This window comes from Xiphias gladius, chromosome 12, assembly GCF_016859285.1.
Source record: "Xiphias gladius isolate SHS-SW01 ecotype Sanya breed wild chromosome 12, ASM1685928v1, whole genome shotgun sequence".
Taxonomy (NCBI): domain Eukaryota; kingdom Metazoa; phylum Chordata; class Actinopteri; order Istiophoriformes; family Xiphiidae; genus Xiphias; species Xiphias gladius.
In genome coordinates this window covers 12853699-12873767 of record NC_053411.1, presented here as the reverse complement: position 1 = coordinate 12873767, position 20069 = coordinate 12853699, and the positions used below count along the sequence as shown (strand labels likewise).

The 20069-nt window shown below is 41.2% G+C and overlaps 1 protein-coding gene across 3 annotated transcripts; it reads left to right on the top strand.

The window, feature by feature from the left end:
• The first annotated feature begins 206 nt into the window (after positions 1-206).
• On the top strand, positions 207-10631 carry lrp10 (low density lipoprotein receptor-related protein 10). 3 transcript variants are annotated; one of them, XM_040141052.1, is made up of 10 exons: positions 207-331; positions 2081-2249; positions 2436-2468; positions 2855-2999; positions 3533-3726; positions 3916-4520; positions 4658-5094; positions 6378-6572; positions 7327-7438; positions 8635-10631. In XM_040141052.1, the coding sequence occupies exons 2-10, from the start codon at positions 2183-2185 to the stop codon at positions 9280-9282; spliced, it is 2436 nt and encodes an 811-aa protein (XP_039996986.1). In that variant the 5' UTR covers positions 207-331; positions 2081-2182; the 3' UTR covers positions 9283-10631. The 3 variants fall into 3 exon arrangements, with proteins under 3 accessions (XP_039996986.1, XP_039996984.1, XP_039996985.1); XM_040141050.1 differs by having other exon boundaries at positions 7309-7438; XM_040141051.1 differs by lacking the exon at positions 207-331 and adding an exon at positions 345-672 and having other exon boundaries at positions 7309-7438.
• Positions 10632-20069: the final 9438 nt, after the last annotated feature.

Sequence of the window (20069 nt, the reverse complement as noted above, 5' to 3'; positions counted from 1 at the left end):
TTACTTGAGTCTTCTAGAGGAGCCTTGGAGGGCCTGGTTCCATTTTTGTGGATTAAAACTGATGCTGGACACTGACACCTTGTGTTAAGAAACACGCATCTCACCTTTTAGACTCCCCTCAGACATTCGCCGCGGCCTGTATAAATGTGTGAATTTGCGGGGTTTTAAATAAGATTGGGATTAAGTCTAAAACATCTGAGGGAAAAATCATCTGTACATTTTTATGAATGAAAGAATACAATTTGGGATCACAAGCCCCGCCCCTCCTGCCATGAGCTAAAATATACGGAAGTAGCTCAGAACTTGTCAACAAGAAAGGCCGACTGACATGGTAACGTATCCGGCTCTGGTCCTTTTTTTTCCCCGTTCTTTCTTGTTTTTTTTTTTAACCATTTTACCATCTTGTTGCCGCCTCTGACCTACACGTTGTGAACTCTCTGGCCACCAAAGTGCTACGCGTCGTGCCCGAAGCCGTTTTTCTTGTGGTGTCGCGGCCTAGAAGAGGCGAACAAACGAAGGGGGACGTGAGGATGTTAGCGGCTAGCTCGCCAGGAATCTAGCTATTGAGTCTCTGAAGAGGGCGAGCAGCTGCTCCCTCCTTTTGCCCCAAACCGAAACTAACTCGAAGCGTCACCCCAGGACGTTATCTAAAATTGTAGCGAACAACATCAGGTATTAATCAACCATTACTTAATAGCTAGGAGTTTTTAATTCTCCGTGGATAATAGAAATACTTTGACACAGTTTATTTTTTATCTCGGAAATGGTGGCGTTCCTGGCGTCATTGTTGAGAAGATCCTGGGAAGGAAGCCAAGGCGTTTCTATTGTATATGTGTATAAAGATTGCGTGGTAGAGATCAAAATATCCTCTGCATTCAACTAAATATCCATATATTTATCTACTGCCCGGATATAAAACGATATTGAATTGATAGAGCGCATAATTGTGTCTACCTATATTGCGGTGTTCACTTGTTGTGGGCTAAAGCAATTGGTCCCGGGTAAAACACCTCATATGTTGTTATTTTTTTCCTCATCAGTCTCATAAGTATAACTTTTGACATGTTTAAAGTGGGAGCAGATTTCCTAAATAGGCTGAAAATCAAAAAAAATTTCGACTGAAATCAACTGCGCCAAAAGAAAAAGAAAGAAAATGGAGGATGAATGAAATTTACTGAATTAGCAGTCGAGGTAATTTATCTGAATAAAGATGCAATAAGGTAAGAGCGACTGATAAATGGTCTTAAACCTGAGATTAACCATTGCAAGCTAAAATAATGTTTTCATATTGGTTAATCTGAATCATCATCTAATCATTTGGTGTGCAAAATGCAAAGAAAAAACAATAATTTAAAAAATGCCTTTCAAAAGTTTCCACAGCCCGCGTTAGCATATTAAAACTGCTTTGTCTTGTTCAACCAATGGTTCAAAACCCAAAGACATTTAGGTTCGCTTGATAGAAAACTAAGACGCCAGCAAATACTTGCATTTGAGAAGCTGGAGCCAGTGAATTATTGGCATTTTTGCTTAAAACTGACTTAAAACAGGTAATTGATTATCAAAATTGTCGCTGTATGTTGACCAATCTACTAATGGACTAAATGTTTCAGCTCGAACTGAGAATCCACAGTTACATAAAGGCAGAGAGAAGCTTCAACACATAAGGGATGTCAATTAATTCTAAATTAGATATTTCCCAAAGTTGAATAATTTACAATAAGATAACAGAGAGAAAAGGAGCATTTTGTCAAATCTTAAAAAGTTGGAACTATAGAATCTTTAGCATTTTTCCTTGGGGAAAAAAAAGAGTTTAGATCATTAATTTATTATCCAAATAGTTGACAATTTGTTTCTTATTGATCGATTAATTGTTCCAGCCTTAAACATCAAATGAACGTCAAATTAGAAGAAGATTCACAAGGCTGGTAATAACCAACTGCCTTGATGTATTCGTTGGCTGGCTTATTTCTTGGCGGAGTAGTGGTGTAATAACGTTATTAGGCTAAAAGTTTGACCGGTTTTTGGCTGACAACCAGATCATACACACCTTTCATCCACTTTCTCTTCATTCACTTTGCAGGTGAAGTCTTCCTGAACCAAGCCTCCTAAGATGGCGCTTTTCTGACATTTTATTTTTACCCTTTTTAAGTCTTCAGTTTTTTTATGATTTAGAACTTTTTAGATGAGAAGCATTACCACAATGACAGTCGCTTACAACCTCTGTGCCCTCCTGGTTTTCACCCTAACAGGTAAGTTAATACACATACTGTACATCTGTGTCCTTGTGTGTATCTGTCTAAGGCGTCTACTTTAAATGTTTATCAAGCAAAGGTCATGTTTGTACTCTTCATGTTAAACAATATGTACAATCTCTGTCAGCCATGGTGATTAAACCTTGGCCTGACTCGTCCTGTTTTTGCTTGTTTTCTCTGCAGCATGCAGCTGTTTTGAGCCTGCCCTCTGCTCTGGTAAGGAGACAAGTAGTCAGCACTTTTTCCTAGTGTTGTGTCTATGGACGTCATGAAAGGATTTTTTCAATGTCAAAATCTTGTTTCACACTATCCTTTTCCATAGTGTCATAGTGATCATAAAAGCAGCTATCAGCATGACTAGGTCATAGTTAACAGTACTTGTACATTACTACTTCTCTAAACAACTATTTCCAACTGTAGTTTGAAAATCAGTGTTTGGAGAGGCAAAAGTGATACAATGAAATTAAAGTTCAAGCCAAAAATTGTCAGGCTTCTGACATTTCTTACACACCCTATGGGTTTTACACCATAAAATAACACTTGAAGCTTCAAAAACAGTATGACTTATGAACCATTGCTCCTTTTGTCTTGCTGTTTCTCAGCCCACTGTGGGCATTCCCTTCAAGTTTTAGAGAGCAAAGTGGGAGAGATCAGGAGTTCTGCTTACCACAGCTGGTCCTACCGCTTCGGCTCTACCTATGACTGCTGGATCATCAAGGGTTTGGAAGGAGAACCTATCGTTCTCAGGTACAGATGCCCAGGGAATTTGAAATACCAGATACACTGGGTATTGCTTTCAGAGTTCAGAAAAGTCAGATGATTTGCTCCCAATAATTTGCTGCAAATCAGATGACCTCTGGGATAATTATAGATCTAATTGAGCTGAATATCATTTCAATATTTGTAGACCAGTTCTGCATTGTATCGATTGTTTTTTTTCTGTATTGAAAGTACTGGATTATTTGATCTTGCCTGATCATTTTCCGTAGTTAGGATGTAATGTATTATGAGTGGCCTAGAAGTGGGCAATAGGAATAAAATCTTCAATCAGTCTGGAACATTAACTGAGAAACAGTTGAAGTATAACATGATCAGACTGGAAGGTCTGATGCAAATGTCATATAAAAACAATACTGCTATAAAGCAGCATTGCCCACAAAGCTTGTCTAACTTTTCTTTCAAAAATGCAGTCCTTTCTCTTTAAATAAGGTTGTCTGTTCACGGATAAGCCTGCCATTGCCAACCCCCCTGTTTTTCTTTTTTTCAAATCTTTTTTTCAGCTTTTCCCAGTTTTCGGCACGGTGTAGGAAGGAATGGGTTTCTATAAAATCATCGGCTGGCGGTGAGCCGGTTGTCCTTTGTGGCTCCAAGCTGCCGCCGCCCATGGAATTCCCAGGGGGAAATATTACAGTGATGCACCATTTCCTCCCGCATCTGTTCCCTGTGTCATCGTTTCTGTTGAGCTATGCCAGAGGTATGATGGAGAGATGTTTTTGTTTTTTTTTTCTTTAACTTTTTTTTTTTTTTTTTTAACATTTGCAAAGTGCTGTCCTCCCGTACCTCGTAAAGGAAACAAATGGCTCTGCATTTCTGCTGCTCGTTTTAGTTGTTCTTTTCAAAAGATCTTTATAACTTTTATCCCATTCTGTGTTTACACATGCAGACTCGGGTGAATGCCCAGTAACATCTTTTGAATGTCTGGGGGGCCGTTGCCTTCCCCTCTCCTGGCGCTGTAATGGCCAAGTGGAGTGTCTCAGTGAAGGTCCTGGCCCCGGCACTGACGAACAGGGCTGCGATGCAGCACTGGAAACCTCAGAACCCCCAAAGCATGGCAGCACACAGGCAGAAGACACCAAAAAGGAAACGTACATAGAGAGAAACCATGACAGGGACCCGGAGAGACATAAGGCCATAGATAAAACTCAGAGCTCAGATAGGTCAGCCGAGAGAGATACTGAGTCTGATCTTTGGGCGCTGCTGAAGGAGGCAGAGGAGGTGGAACAGATGGATCGAGACCAGCCTCAGACTCATAAGGAGCTCGCTGTAACGCCCACTCCCATTGAGTGGCCTTGCGGCGGGCTCCTCCAGACCTTTTATGGGACCTTCTCCCCTCCAGCCATTCGGGGTCCAGCTCTGTATTGTGTCTGGACTTTGGACCCTCAAGACACCAGGCCACTCAGACTGGACCTGCAGCAACTGGTGCTGGGGCCCGGGGATAGACTCACTGTCTACAACAGAGAGCAAGGCAAAGGAGACATTATTAAAATTGTGAGTTTTCTTAATTGAGAAATTTGTCGAAACATTTATTACAATCCACACAGTCTTCTTTTTAAAAAAAAAAAAAACAAGTATTATTAAAAAAAATCCATATGTTAACATGATGTTCCTTTCCTGCATTATGACAGATCACCAGCACCTCCAATTACAAAGCAGTCCAAGTGGAATCCCATACTGGCCTGCTGTCATTGACGTATGAGACACTTCCTGGCTCAGAGGGGAGCGGTTTTAACGCCACGTTCCACGTCGGGAGCTACTGCCCTCCATGGGAAGGTCGGTGTGGGGGAGCATCGGGAGGTTGCTTTACCCAGGAGCAACGCTGCGATGGGAAATGGGACTGTCTTGAGACGGGGAAGGATGAGGAGGGCTGCAAAGGCTGCAGTCCGAACCAGTTTGCCTGTGGACTGGCAGGACAGAGGGCGGTGGCATCCAGCCACTTCGCTGGCAGGCCAGTTTGTTATCCGGTCACAGAGAGATGCAACTACCAGCTGTACTGTGCTGATGGCAGCGACGAGAGGGACTGCACCGTGTGCCAGCCAGGGACCTTTCATTGTGACAGTGACAGGTCAGTATGTGGGTTTTGCCTCTGTCAGTTTCTCTAAGGACCTTCAGAATGAAACCCTTGTTATCTCGTTTGCTTGGAGAGGACAAAGTCTAACTGCTGTTCACAGATTTTCACTGCTCTTGGCATGAATGCATGAGCTAAAATTGAGGAGTAGAGTTCATCCTTGATCTCGGAAATAGCAGTTAATGAAATAATCTCACCGCAAGGTCCATATATTAGTTATTCTGGAGAATCTGACCATACCAAATGGCTTGTATCAGCAGATTAAGTTTGCTCAGTTGCCATGGAGATATAGATGCCCCAACTTTTAATGATTCTGAGCACCTCCTAACACTTTTCAACCATTAGAAGTTGATGGTCAAAGCTTATTCTCGACATTGCAGACAGGAGTTGAAAAAACAGTCTCTCTCTTCAAGATCCATTTAGTAGCTGTTCAGCTGCTACTATTTTGTTTTTATAGATTGTCTTGTCAAATGGTTTGTGTCTTCATTTTGGTCAGATCGGTTAAGTGCTAGGTGTGTCTTGGTAATAACGGAAGTTTGTGAGTCAGGGTATGTGCGGAAACCTGTCCGTGTGAGAGTTTAAATGCATTTTTCTGAAGTATGGGACCTGAATTTGGTTTATATGTGGATTTACAGTTGCGTTGCACTTCAGTGAAAGGTACATTATCTGGGGTTGTAAGTACTTTAAAGAAATCCACACTGTAACGTATATTCAGTATGTTGAAGTGTGTAGTGATTTTGGTAAACACTCAACAGATAAAAAGAAGTGCCTGAGAATGTGATGTATGTACCCGTTTTAAATTTACCGTTGCATTAAAAAACTAAACTTGAGAATGGAAAGAGTGCTGTGACGCATTTAGAGTAGTTACTCAGCAGCATATATAAGACCAAAAAAACAGTACTTTATTATGTAACAAAAACAACCAAACATGCTGACTGCTGACTAACAACAGACACCATCTCAGATGAAGAGGCTCAACACTACATTGTGGACAAGATTTGAATAAAATTCATGGCGAATTTGTTCAATTTACTGTGTGTATTGAATTGAGAGCCCCAAAAGGACGCTGTCCTTAGATTTGCTAATAGAATACTTCATCCATAACACCTTTTTACACTATTACAGTATCTCATCATGTGCCATAATCATGGTTTTAAATTGTGGTTTTATTTTGGATTATCACACAGGCATCAGGATGCATTTTCATGTGGAACTGAATCTCTCGCTAATATTATTCCTGCATACTCTAACACACAAGTGGCCCATTGTCCCATCTGCAGGTGTGTGTTTGAGAGCTGGCGCTGTGACGGCCAGGTGGACTGTAAGGACGGTACGGACGAGCTCAACTGCACCGTCATCCTGCCCCGCAAGGTCATCACTGCGGCAACGGTTGGCAGCCTGGTCTGTGGACTCCTGCTGGTGATCGCCATGGGCTGCACCTGTAAACTGTATTCGCTCAGGACAAGGGAGTACAGGTTACTGTTTTGTACATCTTATCTCAATTATAAGCATAGGTTTTAATTTACTAATATTACTTCTTCTGCAGTTTCTGCGTTATTCCATTTTCATTTCATCTCTGGAGCTGAAGCATGTTTGGTTTCCAGATATTTTAGCCTTTTGAGAATATTTTGGTTCATTTAAAAAAGCATAATGGGCTTTTTATGACTACCTCAGCCAGATTTTGTGTTGATAATCTGAAATAGTGAGTTACAAGAGGCACACTTTGTTTTCCTAACTGCTAGCTTCAGTAGCTGCCAAAACTACCAGACAGCACCTCTAAAACGCCTCAGAACCTCCCACAACAAAGCCGGTACACATCATACTCGCTCTTTTTGACAAGAAACACGTAAATTACCAGGTTTTTGTTGTAAACAGTCAGCTCCCCATGTGCAGACTGTCTCAGCCAGTGTGGGTCATGTCGTGTGTACTCTTCTAAATATTAAACTTTTCAACTATGTACATCATCTTTACGAAGTCAATACGTTATCTTTCATACAGCAAGAACAAATCATGTGTGGCGTTAGGATGGAAGCAATTATTGAGGGTAATTTACTGTAAAAAGCAGTTATCATAGATAAATATATGATAAAGGAGTGTATACTGTATATGTATCTATTAAGAAGCCCCACAACAAAAACCAAAACATGCTAGTAGTCTGTAAAAAAGCGTCAGTGTGGTTGAACGCATCTTAATGTGTCTGTTTACTTGCAGCTTGTTTGCTCCAATCAGCCGTCAGGAAGCAGAGCTGATCCAGCAGCAGGCTCCTCCATCCTACGGTCAATTGATTGCCCAGGGCATCATCCCCCCAGTGGAGGACTTTCCCACAGAAAACCCCAATGAGGTGAGAAAGAAGAGCATCACAAGAACTAGTAGCTGCTTACAGGATGAATATGAGCTTTTTATCAGTACCACATAATCAAGAATCCCATAGCCATTTCAGCTGATAACTGATCTTTACCGCCATGGTGTAGAGCAAACTATTGAGTGCTTACCACAGCTTACAGTTCCTTTTTGTTTTTTTTATTGGAAATTATTTTTGAAGAAGTAGGGGTTGTATTCAAGGACTAGACCTTTACCAGCCCAACATCATGAATGCAGAAGTGTAACACAGGCTCCTACAGTGTGATTTGCGTTATGGATTGTTTGTAGCCTTTGCTAAGCCAGTGAGTTTCTTCGTGTGTGTTTTTTAGTGAGTCTTTTAAGGGCGCCCAGTTTATCGTACACAGAAAGACAACAAAAACGGTCACAACAAAACTTCCTGACAGGACTAATAGGAAAGTGTCTCCTGTTTTCAAAAAAATATTTTTCCAATAATGTCTCATAATGAGGGTTGTCTTATATTTGGGCCATTACACCTAAGCTAATTTACTTACATGTGAGCTAAATTTTAGTCTTGCCCTTCATCTTTAACCTCCGTATCCAGTGTTTTAATCCTGACACAGACTTATTTTCTTTGGCACTTAAATTTAAAGCACCTGACAGTAATCTGAAAGCACACTAGCAATCAAACCCCTAATGTAAGCTGTGTTAACTCCGTAAATCTCCCCTTGAGCCTCAAAGGACCATTCAAATTCATGAAATGCGCTAAACTTTGAAAGAAAGGAGTGAGTATGAAAACACTGGGGGCATTGATAATATATTAATTCATGGGAAAAGAGGCCGCATTGCACAGTCTGGGTATGAGTACAATATACTCTACAGTAGCCCCTGTGTCATCTGTCTTGAAGTCATGTGCTTCACTTTGGCAGTCGTATTAATCGCCAGCAGCAGGCTGTGGGCTGAAGTAGGAAGAGTGTTAAGATAGAGCTAATCTGCTCTTATTATGCAATATTGCAACGCATTATTAGCAAGTGAGGATAGCCAGGGTGATTGAGATCAAGGGTTAAACTGTGTAAAACAAAGCATGCACTGTCTGACGGGATCTGCCCACGATACGTGCTCGTTCATTAAACTTCAATCAAGCGAGTGTTGTAGAAGATATTTTGACTAATTAGCTCTTTTCCACTCTCCATTTCTTTCAATTTTCCTCCATGTCAGACCTCGTCTCTTTCTCTGAGGGGAATTCTCCAGCTCCTCCGTCAGGATGCCGCCAACTCCCCACATCGCAGACGTAGGCCCCGACTTGTCCGCCGGGCTGTTCGCCGCATGAGGAGGTGGGGTCTAATCCCCAGACCTCCCTCCAGGCCAACTCAGGCATCAAGCTCCAGCCAGCAGCAGTCAGACGCTTCTCCTTCTGGTCAGGAAGCAGCTCACTCGACTCCCACGAGCTCTTCGTCGGCTGTGGAGGCGGTCAACCAGCCCGTGCCTCAGAAACTTGGCTTGTTGGCTCAGTCAGAACATCAGCAGCAGCAGCAGCAGGAGGCGCCACCTCCTCTACTGCCGCTGCCACCGCCGCCTGTAGCCTCCCCACCTCCACCTCCGTACGCTCCCCCAGCTCCCCCTCCTGCCAGCCCACACACTCCTCCTGTTGCCATCCCCCCGAGCAGCCCCTCCCTGGCCTCCATCTTCCACACACTGGGCCTGAGTATCTCCCTCTTCAGAGCCTCGCCCTCTTCCTCCTCCAGCAACTCCATGCCCCTCTCCGCCTCCCCTTCTTTCTCCTCGTCCTCTTCAGATGACGAGGTGCTGCTTATTCCCCTGTCTGAAGACACCACTTCAGAGGATGATGTTCCCATGCTCACCTGAATAACTTTCCTCACCTGCCCAGTAACCCAGACCTCTTCTTTATCTCCCTTACGAACTAATAACTGAAACCCTAGTCTTTCCTCATTGGTTTGAACTTCAGCACAGGAGTGGCCCAGAGCGAGAATCACCGTCACTGTGCAAGTCTGGTGCCTTTTTGAAATTGCTTTGACTTGGGTTTGTTGACTAATGGAATCAAGTATTGGACCATTTTTAAAGACTTCCTTTAAAAAAGTATAAATTGTAGACAAAAAGCATGGCTGATGTATGTTGGAGAGTAAGGTGTAGGTGTAGGTGAGTATTGGTTGTGCACTTAATTAATGCTGGGCTGCACATTGAAGGTAAACTTTTGCACAGAAGAATCTTCCCTGTCCAGTTACTGAGGTAGGCTACTGTCAGATTGAATGATCAGAGTGTTTATGATGGAAATTATTGTATTTGTATGGCTGCAACTGTGAATGCATTTGCATTTTAGTCTTACATAGACAGTGGAGTATGTTTGTAGATGTGGATTGTCCCCACATACTTCTGCCACTTGCATCCAGTCTCATGTTATATCACAAGTATTATAGAGAAAAAAAAAATCATTTTCCCTATTTAAGTGCCTTTTGAGGAGTTTCCTGTAGATTGCTCGAGGTGATTGAGATGATTCCTGAGATACACACTGCACATGAAACACACAGAGGCACGTTGTCCTTGCATCACAGCACACATCGACACATCAGTGACTTTATTATTACATGATAAGAAATGCATGTCTATTCTGCAAGCTGGCAATAACTTTTTGGGACCCCTATTTTAGTGCACATTGACTGCAACATAGCTGCGTGTTTAAGTACAGACACGTGTACACTTCCTAAGTGAATGTATATAATCAACAAAAGCAAATGTGTCAAAAGACAATCTCTTTGGTGCCTGATTTTAGGGTGTGTGTGTGCGCGTGTGTGTATGTGTGTGTGCGCGCGTGTGTGTGTAATGTGCACAGGAGGATGAGGTGCCCTAGTGATGAAAGGGGCCCCGAAATCACAAAATAAGCTCAACTTGAATCTTCAGCCCCTGAGGGGAATTGATTGAATTCTGTCACATTTTGACACAGCAGACTTGTAGTGTGCCATTTATATTGTTGTTCATTTTATGGTGTTTTTATTTCAGCGAGTCACTTGTATTTTTTTCCTCTTAAGTGGTTGTTTTGCTTTGTTGAATGTATTAGGGGTCGATGTGGAGTAGTCTAAAGTTTTAAATTTGCAGTGTAATGAGGTAAATAAGAGAGAAAGTGATTTTATGGTTTATTAGGGTCAACTTCACTGTATATAAGAAAAAATGTGGCTGAGATTAAACAATTTGCACTTTTATGTTTTGTGTATTGTGTTTTGTTTTCGGTAAGTAAAGCGTGTGAGGAATGGCTGACACCTCAGTACCAGAGATAAGAGTTGTTGCTTTGTGCTTTGTATTCAAAAGTCCTGGAGAAATTCACGCAGACTCCTGAAAGAGCTATTCAGCAGTTCAGCCGGGAAGAAGGCAGAAGCTGAGATCTTCACTCCGGTGTGCAGGATAAAGAAAAGAAAAAATAATGCTGTTTGCTTTACCATTGAACACTGAGACTACATGGAGGGAGGTAAATATAATGACCACGTTTAAATTAATTGACTAATGCTGTAGGAAAGTGATTGTTGGAGCTGAATTTCACTGTAACAGCCGCTCTAGCAGGCACATGGCCGAGTTTCTTATAGCAGAGTCCCCACAGACAATAAGGTAAGTAAACAAGTAACCAACAGACTGATGTAGCATGGCTTTGGTATAAGAACCCGAACTCTTCCGAGTTATACTGAGGGACAAATAAATACGCAGAATTTTACATTATCGTCATTTACAATAGTTACATAATTTCTGTTGAGTTTGGCAAGGTCAACTTTGTATTCAGTAATACTTAGAAGACGTACTGTAAGCATGGCCGCAGACAGGTCATGAGTCAAAGCACCCACAACATTTTATATTTAATTTATTCAGTACACAATTGTATTTTCTGTTGCTAAGTTTTTTTTTGTTTTTTTTTCACACTGCTGGGAATACAATTCTGGTGGTGAAATGCCCAGATTCACAGAACTCAATTACTAATTTATGTATTTGTGTAAAAAATAGTCAAATTAAGATACACTGACCTCGCCGTGTGTTAGTTTCTTATCTGTAGAATCAAGGTCCTTCAGGTCACTAAAGAACCCAAAATCTCAGAAAACTCCCAAAGGTCATTATTTTAGTGTCCTCAATAATTGCTGTAACAGGCTTCTTTACAAAATAAAATACATTCAATTAATAAGCACAGAGGGTACGGTTCACTTTAATCATGAAATATTAAATAAAATGAGAATTTGGGACCTTTCATTATTTTGCATCTCAGTATGATGTAAATAAATATACAGTGGTAGTGTAACATGTTTGGCATTGGTCTGTGGCACTACTTCTCAAGATGTTGTTGGATATTTATTACAAGTGTCACTATCATAGAGATTTGTTAGTTGGGATCAAATCTGCCACTTATCAGACTTCCTCAGACAAAGTGTGGAACTACACACCGTCATCCTCACTGTGACCTTAAATAGATTCCAGACATAACTATGGCTTTATCTCCATCCCAGAGACTCTGGGTGGGGACGTTGGTGGTAATGTTGGTGGCTCCCGGAGCCCTGCAGAAGTGCCTCTTCGACGAGGTTCAGGCTCAGGTCAAAGTGGTCACAGCCGCACCCATCCACCCAGACGGCCCACGCAACCGGCCCAGGCTCAGACCCCCGACCGGACGAGCACACCCGCGAACCTCTGGGCAACAAACCGGTCTTCGAGGGTGGAGGACATCACCTCTGCGTGGCCTCTCAGTGAAACAGAGGAGCAGCCTGGGGGAGAGAGCCCCGCCCGCTCCTGCCTCTCCACAGCCAATCAGGATCCAGACGTGGATTCCAAGAGAGAACGACAACCTATCGGACGCGGAGAAAAACAGACTGAAGTCAGGAGTGGAAGAGGCTGTGAAGATGGTGTCATCTTTACTATCCGGTGAAAAACAGAACCCCCCCCCCCCCGACACACACGCACATGCACGCACACTCACGTACAGAGAGACTAATATGTATCAACTATTTACCTTTTAATAGTGAACAGAGTACTGGGTCCTTTGCTGCTCAGCCGAGACATCAAGAAATACTGCAAGTTTCTCTGGAGCAATTCGAGAACTACCAACCACAACAGGTGTGTGTTCGTTCGTTCGTTCGTTCATTTCCAATCCTTCAAACACACTCCTTCGGCCACATGTGGATCTGCTTATCTTAAAAATTCTGCTCTTCCTTGACTAAAATTTCCATTCTTAGTTTACATATCAGTGAAAAGAGATTAATATTTATTTTAGGTTGTTCACAGTTAACTTTTCAGTACGTCCACTTTATTCATCCGGCGCAAGATGGGGAGATCATGTAAACTCCACACAGAAGGGCCTCAGCCAACTGTTTCTGGATTTGAGCCAAGGACCTCCCTGCTGTGAGGCACCAGTATTTTAATTTATCTATCCATCTACTGGAACCAAAATTATTTTCAAAAATTCCAGTGAAAACAAACTGCTCAAGTTATAGAGGATAATATAAACTTCACTTTAGGTTACAGCATGAACATTCCCACTTCCACATCACCTTTGAAAAGAAAGTAAAGGGGGATTCGTACAAATATCTGCATTGAAATGCTCAGTAAAATACATTTAAAATGATTAGCAGATTTTTTATTGGGTCACCCATCTTTTCCTTTGTCTTTGGACACTATTTACTAAAGGAGCAATGTCATGAAAATGGATTTAAAAAGCTCCGGTTTTCTTCCTTCAGATGTGGTCGAGCCAACAACAACTACAGGAATGAGACCTGTCTGGATGTGACAGTTAGTATCAGTCTGAGTGATTTTAATTTAATCCTTTGGTAAGCTGGAAAACACATACGCAGCATGTACCTGTATCTATTCCTTTTCCATGAATGACACGGAAGCACCTTAAAATCCACGTTGTTTGCATTCCACGTTATCGACAGATCCCAGACGATCATCTGGCTGGATGTGATATTTACCCGGAGCCCGATTCACCTCGCAGGACTGTTCTCAGACCCGACGGCGCTGGACTCCCAGACACCGACTTCCTGCTGTACCTCCACATACAGTCCACTGACAGGTGTAGAGCAGAGGTGAAGACTCGCCGAAAACACTGACATCTTTGATATTACAGGAAAACATATCCAACTAATTAGTTAAAGGTTTTTAATGAATAATAACATGTATTAAGGATGCACTTTTCTAAAGAAAGTTACAGAGCTTTACAATAAAACAGAGAGACACTATAAAAATATCAAACTAATGAGAGGACAATTGACAGGCTTTACTGTGTTTGAAAACAATAGTCCTCAATTACCACAAGATTTTTATAGTCTTTTAATTGTATTGACATCTTAAACATCCATTCTTTTGATTTTTCTTTGCCCTCAAATCCCAGAGACGACCCGTCGAACAGAACGGACAGCAAATGTAGTTCTGTCTGTACGTTGGACACATTTCCAACGTCAGATTATTTCAACAGCAGATTTTAACATTTTCAATCACCGATGGCAGACTGAAAGAGTAGTAGAAAATATTTTTTATATTAAAATAAAATACGGTGGACTACTACGTCAAACTTTATTAACCCAGGGTCAAAAATCAGGTGTCTGATTTGGGGCCTGTACTCTTGAAACCCTACTGCAGCGGTTTTATTATCATTCACTGCTTTTACGTTTTTCTTATTCTACGTTCTCTCCTTCTGTGCACCCAGGCTAACGTGTTGGCCTACGCTGTCCACTGCCAGACAGACGCCCATGGGCGACCTGTGGCAGGGGTGGTGGTCATCTGCAAGGACAGGCTGACAGAAGCCACATACAACCACCGGGCTACAGTACAGGTACGATTGATTATATTAATAATACTGGAACCTGAAGTTTTCAACAATGTGCAGTTTTATAAAATGTAGTCTGTTTAAAGTTTGTCTTAAAAACGACTGATGGTACAAAATACAATAAATGATGCTACTGTGGGAATATGGGAAGTGTTTATCAGCAGGATGAGAACGAATGATGATAATGAGTGCGTGTGATCATCTACTTTCCAGACTGTGATCCACGAGCTGTTCCATGCACTTGGTTTCTCCAAAGATCTCTTCCACACCTGGAAAGACTGTTCCTCCTCCTCTCAAGGTTTTTAAACTCATTTTGATATTCTTATGTGTCTATATAAACTTTAATACAGTGTCTGCTACTACACTATTCTGTAATAGTGTGTGATTGCCTGTTCCACATACCGTTCAGTGTAATTTAGCCAAACATTAGTGGGTGTGAAATGATTTTCCTTTTTTCTTTTATTTACAACTAAATTTACTTGTGGGTTGTGTGTCTGTTTATTAAATAAAAAAGGAAAACAAGTGACAATATAAAAAAGATATTTAAGCTACGTAAAAAGAGCAACCGAAATTAGTGAAAAGTGGTGAAATAATAATAACAATAATAATAATAATAATGATAATAATAATAGTAGCCTAATAAAGTAGTTGAAAGTGCTTTAAATGGGACAGAAGAGATGAAAACATTTCAGCTCTAGAATTAAATAAGATCAGCGATAGAGAAGTACAAAAAAGGAATAAAAGACACAACAATAAAATAAGAATGTCTTGAGTTTACTACACATTTTAACTCACATTAAGCATCACTTGCATTGGTTAGAAAAATTGTCCTTTCATTGTGTTTTTCTTTGATTTGTGCTGCTGTGGGTGCTGAATGTTCACCTCGGGGAAGCGTGATTCACGCCGATGGATCGGGCCAGATGAGGATTTACACCCCGTCCGTCATCTCAGGCCTGCGGAAGCACCTGGCATCGTCTGACCCTGAGCTCGGAGGGCCGCTGGAGAACCTGGTACTGAGCAGCTCAAGTTCAGCAAACTTTCTAACACTTTTTTTTTTTTTTTTTCAGGTTCAACAAAAGCTCTCCTTACCAGTTTCAAAACCTACCTACCCACTATTCCTTCTTCCTTCAGGATGCACCTTCGGGCAGAGCGTCCTCTCACTGGGAGTCCCGGGTCCTGCGGGGGTCCATCATGGCTGCATCGCTGGATGACTCGACCACAGTCCGGATCGACCCGGTCACTCTAGCTGCATTACAAGACACGGGCTGGTACGCTGTCAACCTGAGCCGGGGACAGAGTCTGCTCTGGGGTGACGGTAAGGGGGGGGTGAAGAAAAGTAGATACACAGCAGCTACAGTTTTAATATAACAAAAGCTGCCTGACTCCTGTGTGTTAAGATTGTTCGAAGGAGGAAGAAATATACAATTTAGTGATAAGCGTGTTTTTTTTTGTAGGTGAAGGAGCCACGTTTGGCTCCCTGTCAACCTGCCAAGACAACTCCTCGTCCTTTTTCTGCACCGGCAGGTCAACTCAAAGTTGTATATTTGTTTTCTACACAAAAACTCGTATCTCTAAGCGGAGTACAGGTCACTTATTTTCCCCCTTTTTCGTACTACATTTCCAGCACTAATGTTTGCACCATGTTTGTCTCTCTTAGTGGACTTGGGTGTCATTTTCTTCACCTCCACAAGGGGCAGTGCCAGACTGATCCGTACCTGGAGGGATGTAGGGTGTTTAAACCCCTCATGAATGCAGTGAGTTATATTTCATCTCCTGCAGTCTTCTAGAAAATCAACTTCACCGAACGATATCTCCCAGATCATCAATTAAAGGGAATTCTTCTTTTTACTCCTATTGCATTGCCTGAAATCTTTTACACTATTCCTTAATTTCAAAATGATGTTCAGTCTTCACATCTATTCTCTGGACTTGTAGATTTCCAAATCTGTAAAGCAGTAATATCTAGTTTTTTTTTGTTTTGTTTTTTTTATTGCAATTGAAGCACCACATTTTCACTCTTTGTCCTCCCCTTGTCCTTCAGGGTGAATGCTGGAAAAAGGTAAACACCAGGCAGTCAACCAAGGACGACTGGAGCGGCGAGATTTTGGGCCTTGACAGCCGTTGCTTCTTCTCCAGCCTGACAAGACAAGTGCGTGTGCACGTACTGTTTGTGATTGCCTGTGGCCAGCGTTTTCCTAACTTCTTCCTTTGTTTAATATTATTTTCTTCTCTCTCCACCTGTCTTTCTTTTTACAACTAGAGTCAGCTTCTTTTGTTAGGCAGCTCTGTGGAGGGCCGTTGTTACAGACACAGGTGTACTGGACCGAACAGGTACCAAATCCAGGTGTCTGGCTCTGAGTGGGTGGACTGTCCAGCAGGAGGCACAATTCAGGTAACTTGAACAGATATGTAACTATAGTATGCTGTAAATCAGTAGGGTTGAGAAGAGATACTGTAGATATTAACATTTTACATAATAATATCTCATAAATAATGTTAAGTATATAATGCAGTATATGTAATGTATGAAGAAATAGAAATCAAATTAAATACTATTATGTAGCATATAAAGTATTATTAGTAGTAATAGTTGTAGTATAAAAGCACAATAACATCACTATAGTCATACTATGGTATTATTGTTTAGTGATATAAATGATATAATGCATTGTAACTCTATGAATAAATATGTAATATACAATCGGGGACAAAGCACATGCACTCACTTTCTAAATTACATCTGTAGAATCTAACGCAGTTGTTGCCGACATTGTCGGAAATGTGTAAAATTCAATTCCATGTTTTTATTATTAAGGTTGTAGTTAAATGTGGTGTCGTACTGGCCTACATTTTATTGCAAGATGCTTCTGTTTTTTTTTGTCCTTCCCATACATTCGCGAGGAAGGGAGAATACTAAAAATACTTCTGAGCATTATGCGGCAATCTGCGTCAAGGTAGGATTTATTGCAGAGCATCGCATTCCTTTTAGCTAGGTGTACCCACTCAACTGGCAGTGTTAACTTATAACTATAAACCAAGGCGCGGCAAGGAAATACACCTGTCCTTCTCTACTATTCAGAATTTGTTTTCATGGATGTTACTAACACATCACAATTGAATTAAAAATGATACACACAGCGCCACACTTCTCATGTGAAATGTACTTTTGACTTTTTCTTTGCTGCTTTTAATTCTCAGATAGAAGGATACCAGGGTTTAGTTTTCTGTCCTGACAGGAGGTTATGCCTGTACCCTGACATTGCTCCTCCCTCAGATGACGCTAATACTTTTCCTGCTTCTTACACGAGGCAAGTATGATTTTTAAAAAAATCCCCCTCTTGGTTTACAGTAACCTGTAACTCACACTAACTTTACTTTGTTGTTTTTTGTTTAGTGACCCCTATGAGATGTTCGCCTCAGCCCAGGACGGGGCCCGGTCGCCCCTCAGACCTCCTACAGAGGTCACCGTAGCCACAGTGGTCTGCTTCACCGCTGCTGTGTGTCTACTGGCCGCACTCATTGTGTCTTACAGGAAATGTCGCTCCTGCAGGGTCAGGATCCGAACTGTCCCCGAGGACCACAGTCATCTTTAAAAAGATGACGCTTTCTGGGTTGAGAGACTGGAATAAACTGTAACTTTGACAGCTTTTTTCCCCTCAGTAACACATGTTAAGGCCAAATTATCATTTAAATGTGAAACAGAAATAATTCATTCACACAAATAGTAGATTATTTTTATTTGAAGTTTTATTGAACAGAAAATACAGTTAAGTCATGGATATTATTTGCTGTGAGCGTGACCCAGCTCAAAACTGATTATCAGCTGGTTTCCTGCTCCACATATAATGATAACAAATGAAACTAAAGCAGCGTAATGAGAAAACATGGCACAACAGACCAAGAAACAAGGAACAGTAAATATAACATTAACATAACCAAGAAAGACATCACCATGTGAAAAAAATCCAGCAAAATGACTTACACAGACACAAAAGGCTGAAGTAAAGGCTACAGATGATAAAACACCTTTTAATAGTTACATTGGAAAGATATCGACATTGTTCCCAATTTTAATTCCTGCATAGATAAATAATCCTATTGGTCCGAAGCTGGTATCAAATTGAGTTTCCTTGTTGCACTGTGACTTTGGAAAATATCGAAAAACAAAGGAGGAAGAATAAGTAAGGGTGTGGAGTTGACTGTCCAAATTGGTGCCTAAACGAGCTCTAGAATTATGGAGGATCAAAGTGAGATTGTAATAAAGCAACAACCCAGAACGTTTCGTATATATCCCATCAGCTCCGCTGTCTAACTATCGATCCAGTGATCTCTGTGCTGATTAAAGAGCAAAGGTGGAGTCAGTAGGAGATCCTTTAAAAGCATGACTGCGTGAAGATACGTGTGTATGTATGTAAGTATAAGATATGGCCTAATGTGGTTGTAAAGGCTATCTTTGAATAAACTCATATATACCAAACTTCTACTAAACTAGGTGTAGCGTACTAGCTAGCCGATTCATTCCCACCTCTACACTGCCTGCTGATTTTGTAGTATTGTAGAAAACACCTGTGGCCCCACTGGCTCAGGGTCCAAGGGCCCTGGCCAGTTTTAATCCAGTTCAACATCTGAGCTGGACCCAATCTAGCTGCTACAAGTTAGAGCTAAAAAGTCCCGTTACTTTCGCTCGCCTGCCTAAAGAAACCAAATCACCTTCAAAAAAAAGTAGTGACTTACGGACGCAACCGATCATTTGCACAGCGGTCTGAACGTGGAGATGGATGTTTCCGTTCCCTCAGACTCTGCCATCAGAACACCACCAGGAGTTACAGCCGGGTCACTGTAAAGTGTTAAGTTGGTTGTTTTGTTTTTTTTTTAAATTGAATTAAAAAAAAAAAAAAAAAAACTTCATTTTTTAACTAGCAAATGTGGTTTCAAAGAAAAAAATGTAAACAATGTTATTAACACACTTAGTCTACTAATTACTAAAGTAATCCTTGGCAGTTGTACTAAACATTTTTTTAGTTTGGCCACGCACAAATCTGCACGCTCCCTGGGGATTGAAAAGAAAACCGGTCAAACCTTCATGCCTGAAAGAAAAAAAAGTAAGCAACTTTTTGAGTACTTGCTTACTACCTCTTCTCTCTTAATGTGATTGAGTACTCAACACTGATTTCAAGTTCAAACCCGTGTCCTCGGAAACTTTGATTTATTTGAACTATGTTTCGAGAAGTGTGTGTGTGTGTATGCTGTACATATAAAGTACCAGTAATGGACAAACACTGGCAGTGACGATTTTGTGGTTTTGAAATGCAGCAATTTTGTAAAGTTCTTTATGGTTAAATATGGGTTTGAGCTCTGTCCTTGTCTGTCCAGACGTCACCACGTTGACTGGATGACACCTGTACATTTTGAGATGCGAATGTCAGAACCGACATGTTCATTTTAAACCCATGTTGTTTTCATTATATTTTGCTCTTGAGACTTTTAAGAACTTCCATTCACCGATGCAACTGCCAATATTGGCAATATTTTCAATTAGCAGTGTAAATTAACGAAATTGGAAGGACGTTTGACTCTTTAGACTGAAGTGTGAATAAGGAAACCAAAAGCTGTTTTCTTGGTTCGTTTTCCACGGACAGTCCCCTCGAAATCACCCTGAACTATTAAACAAATAAGCAAATTCTAATAAAAAGCAAGGGTGGAAAGACTACTGGGGAAACTGTACTCAAGTATACGTACTGTTACTTAAAAGAAATTTACTCAATTAGAAGTAAAATTACTTGTGTTAAAATGTATTCGGAAGTGCAAAGTAGGTTGGTTACTCTGAGTAAATGTTACTGCGTTATAC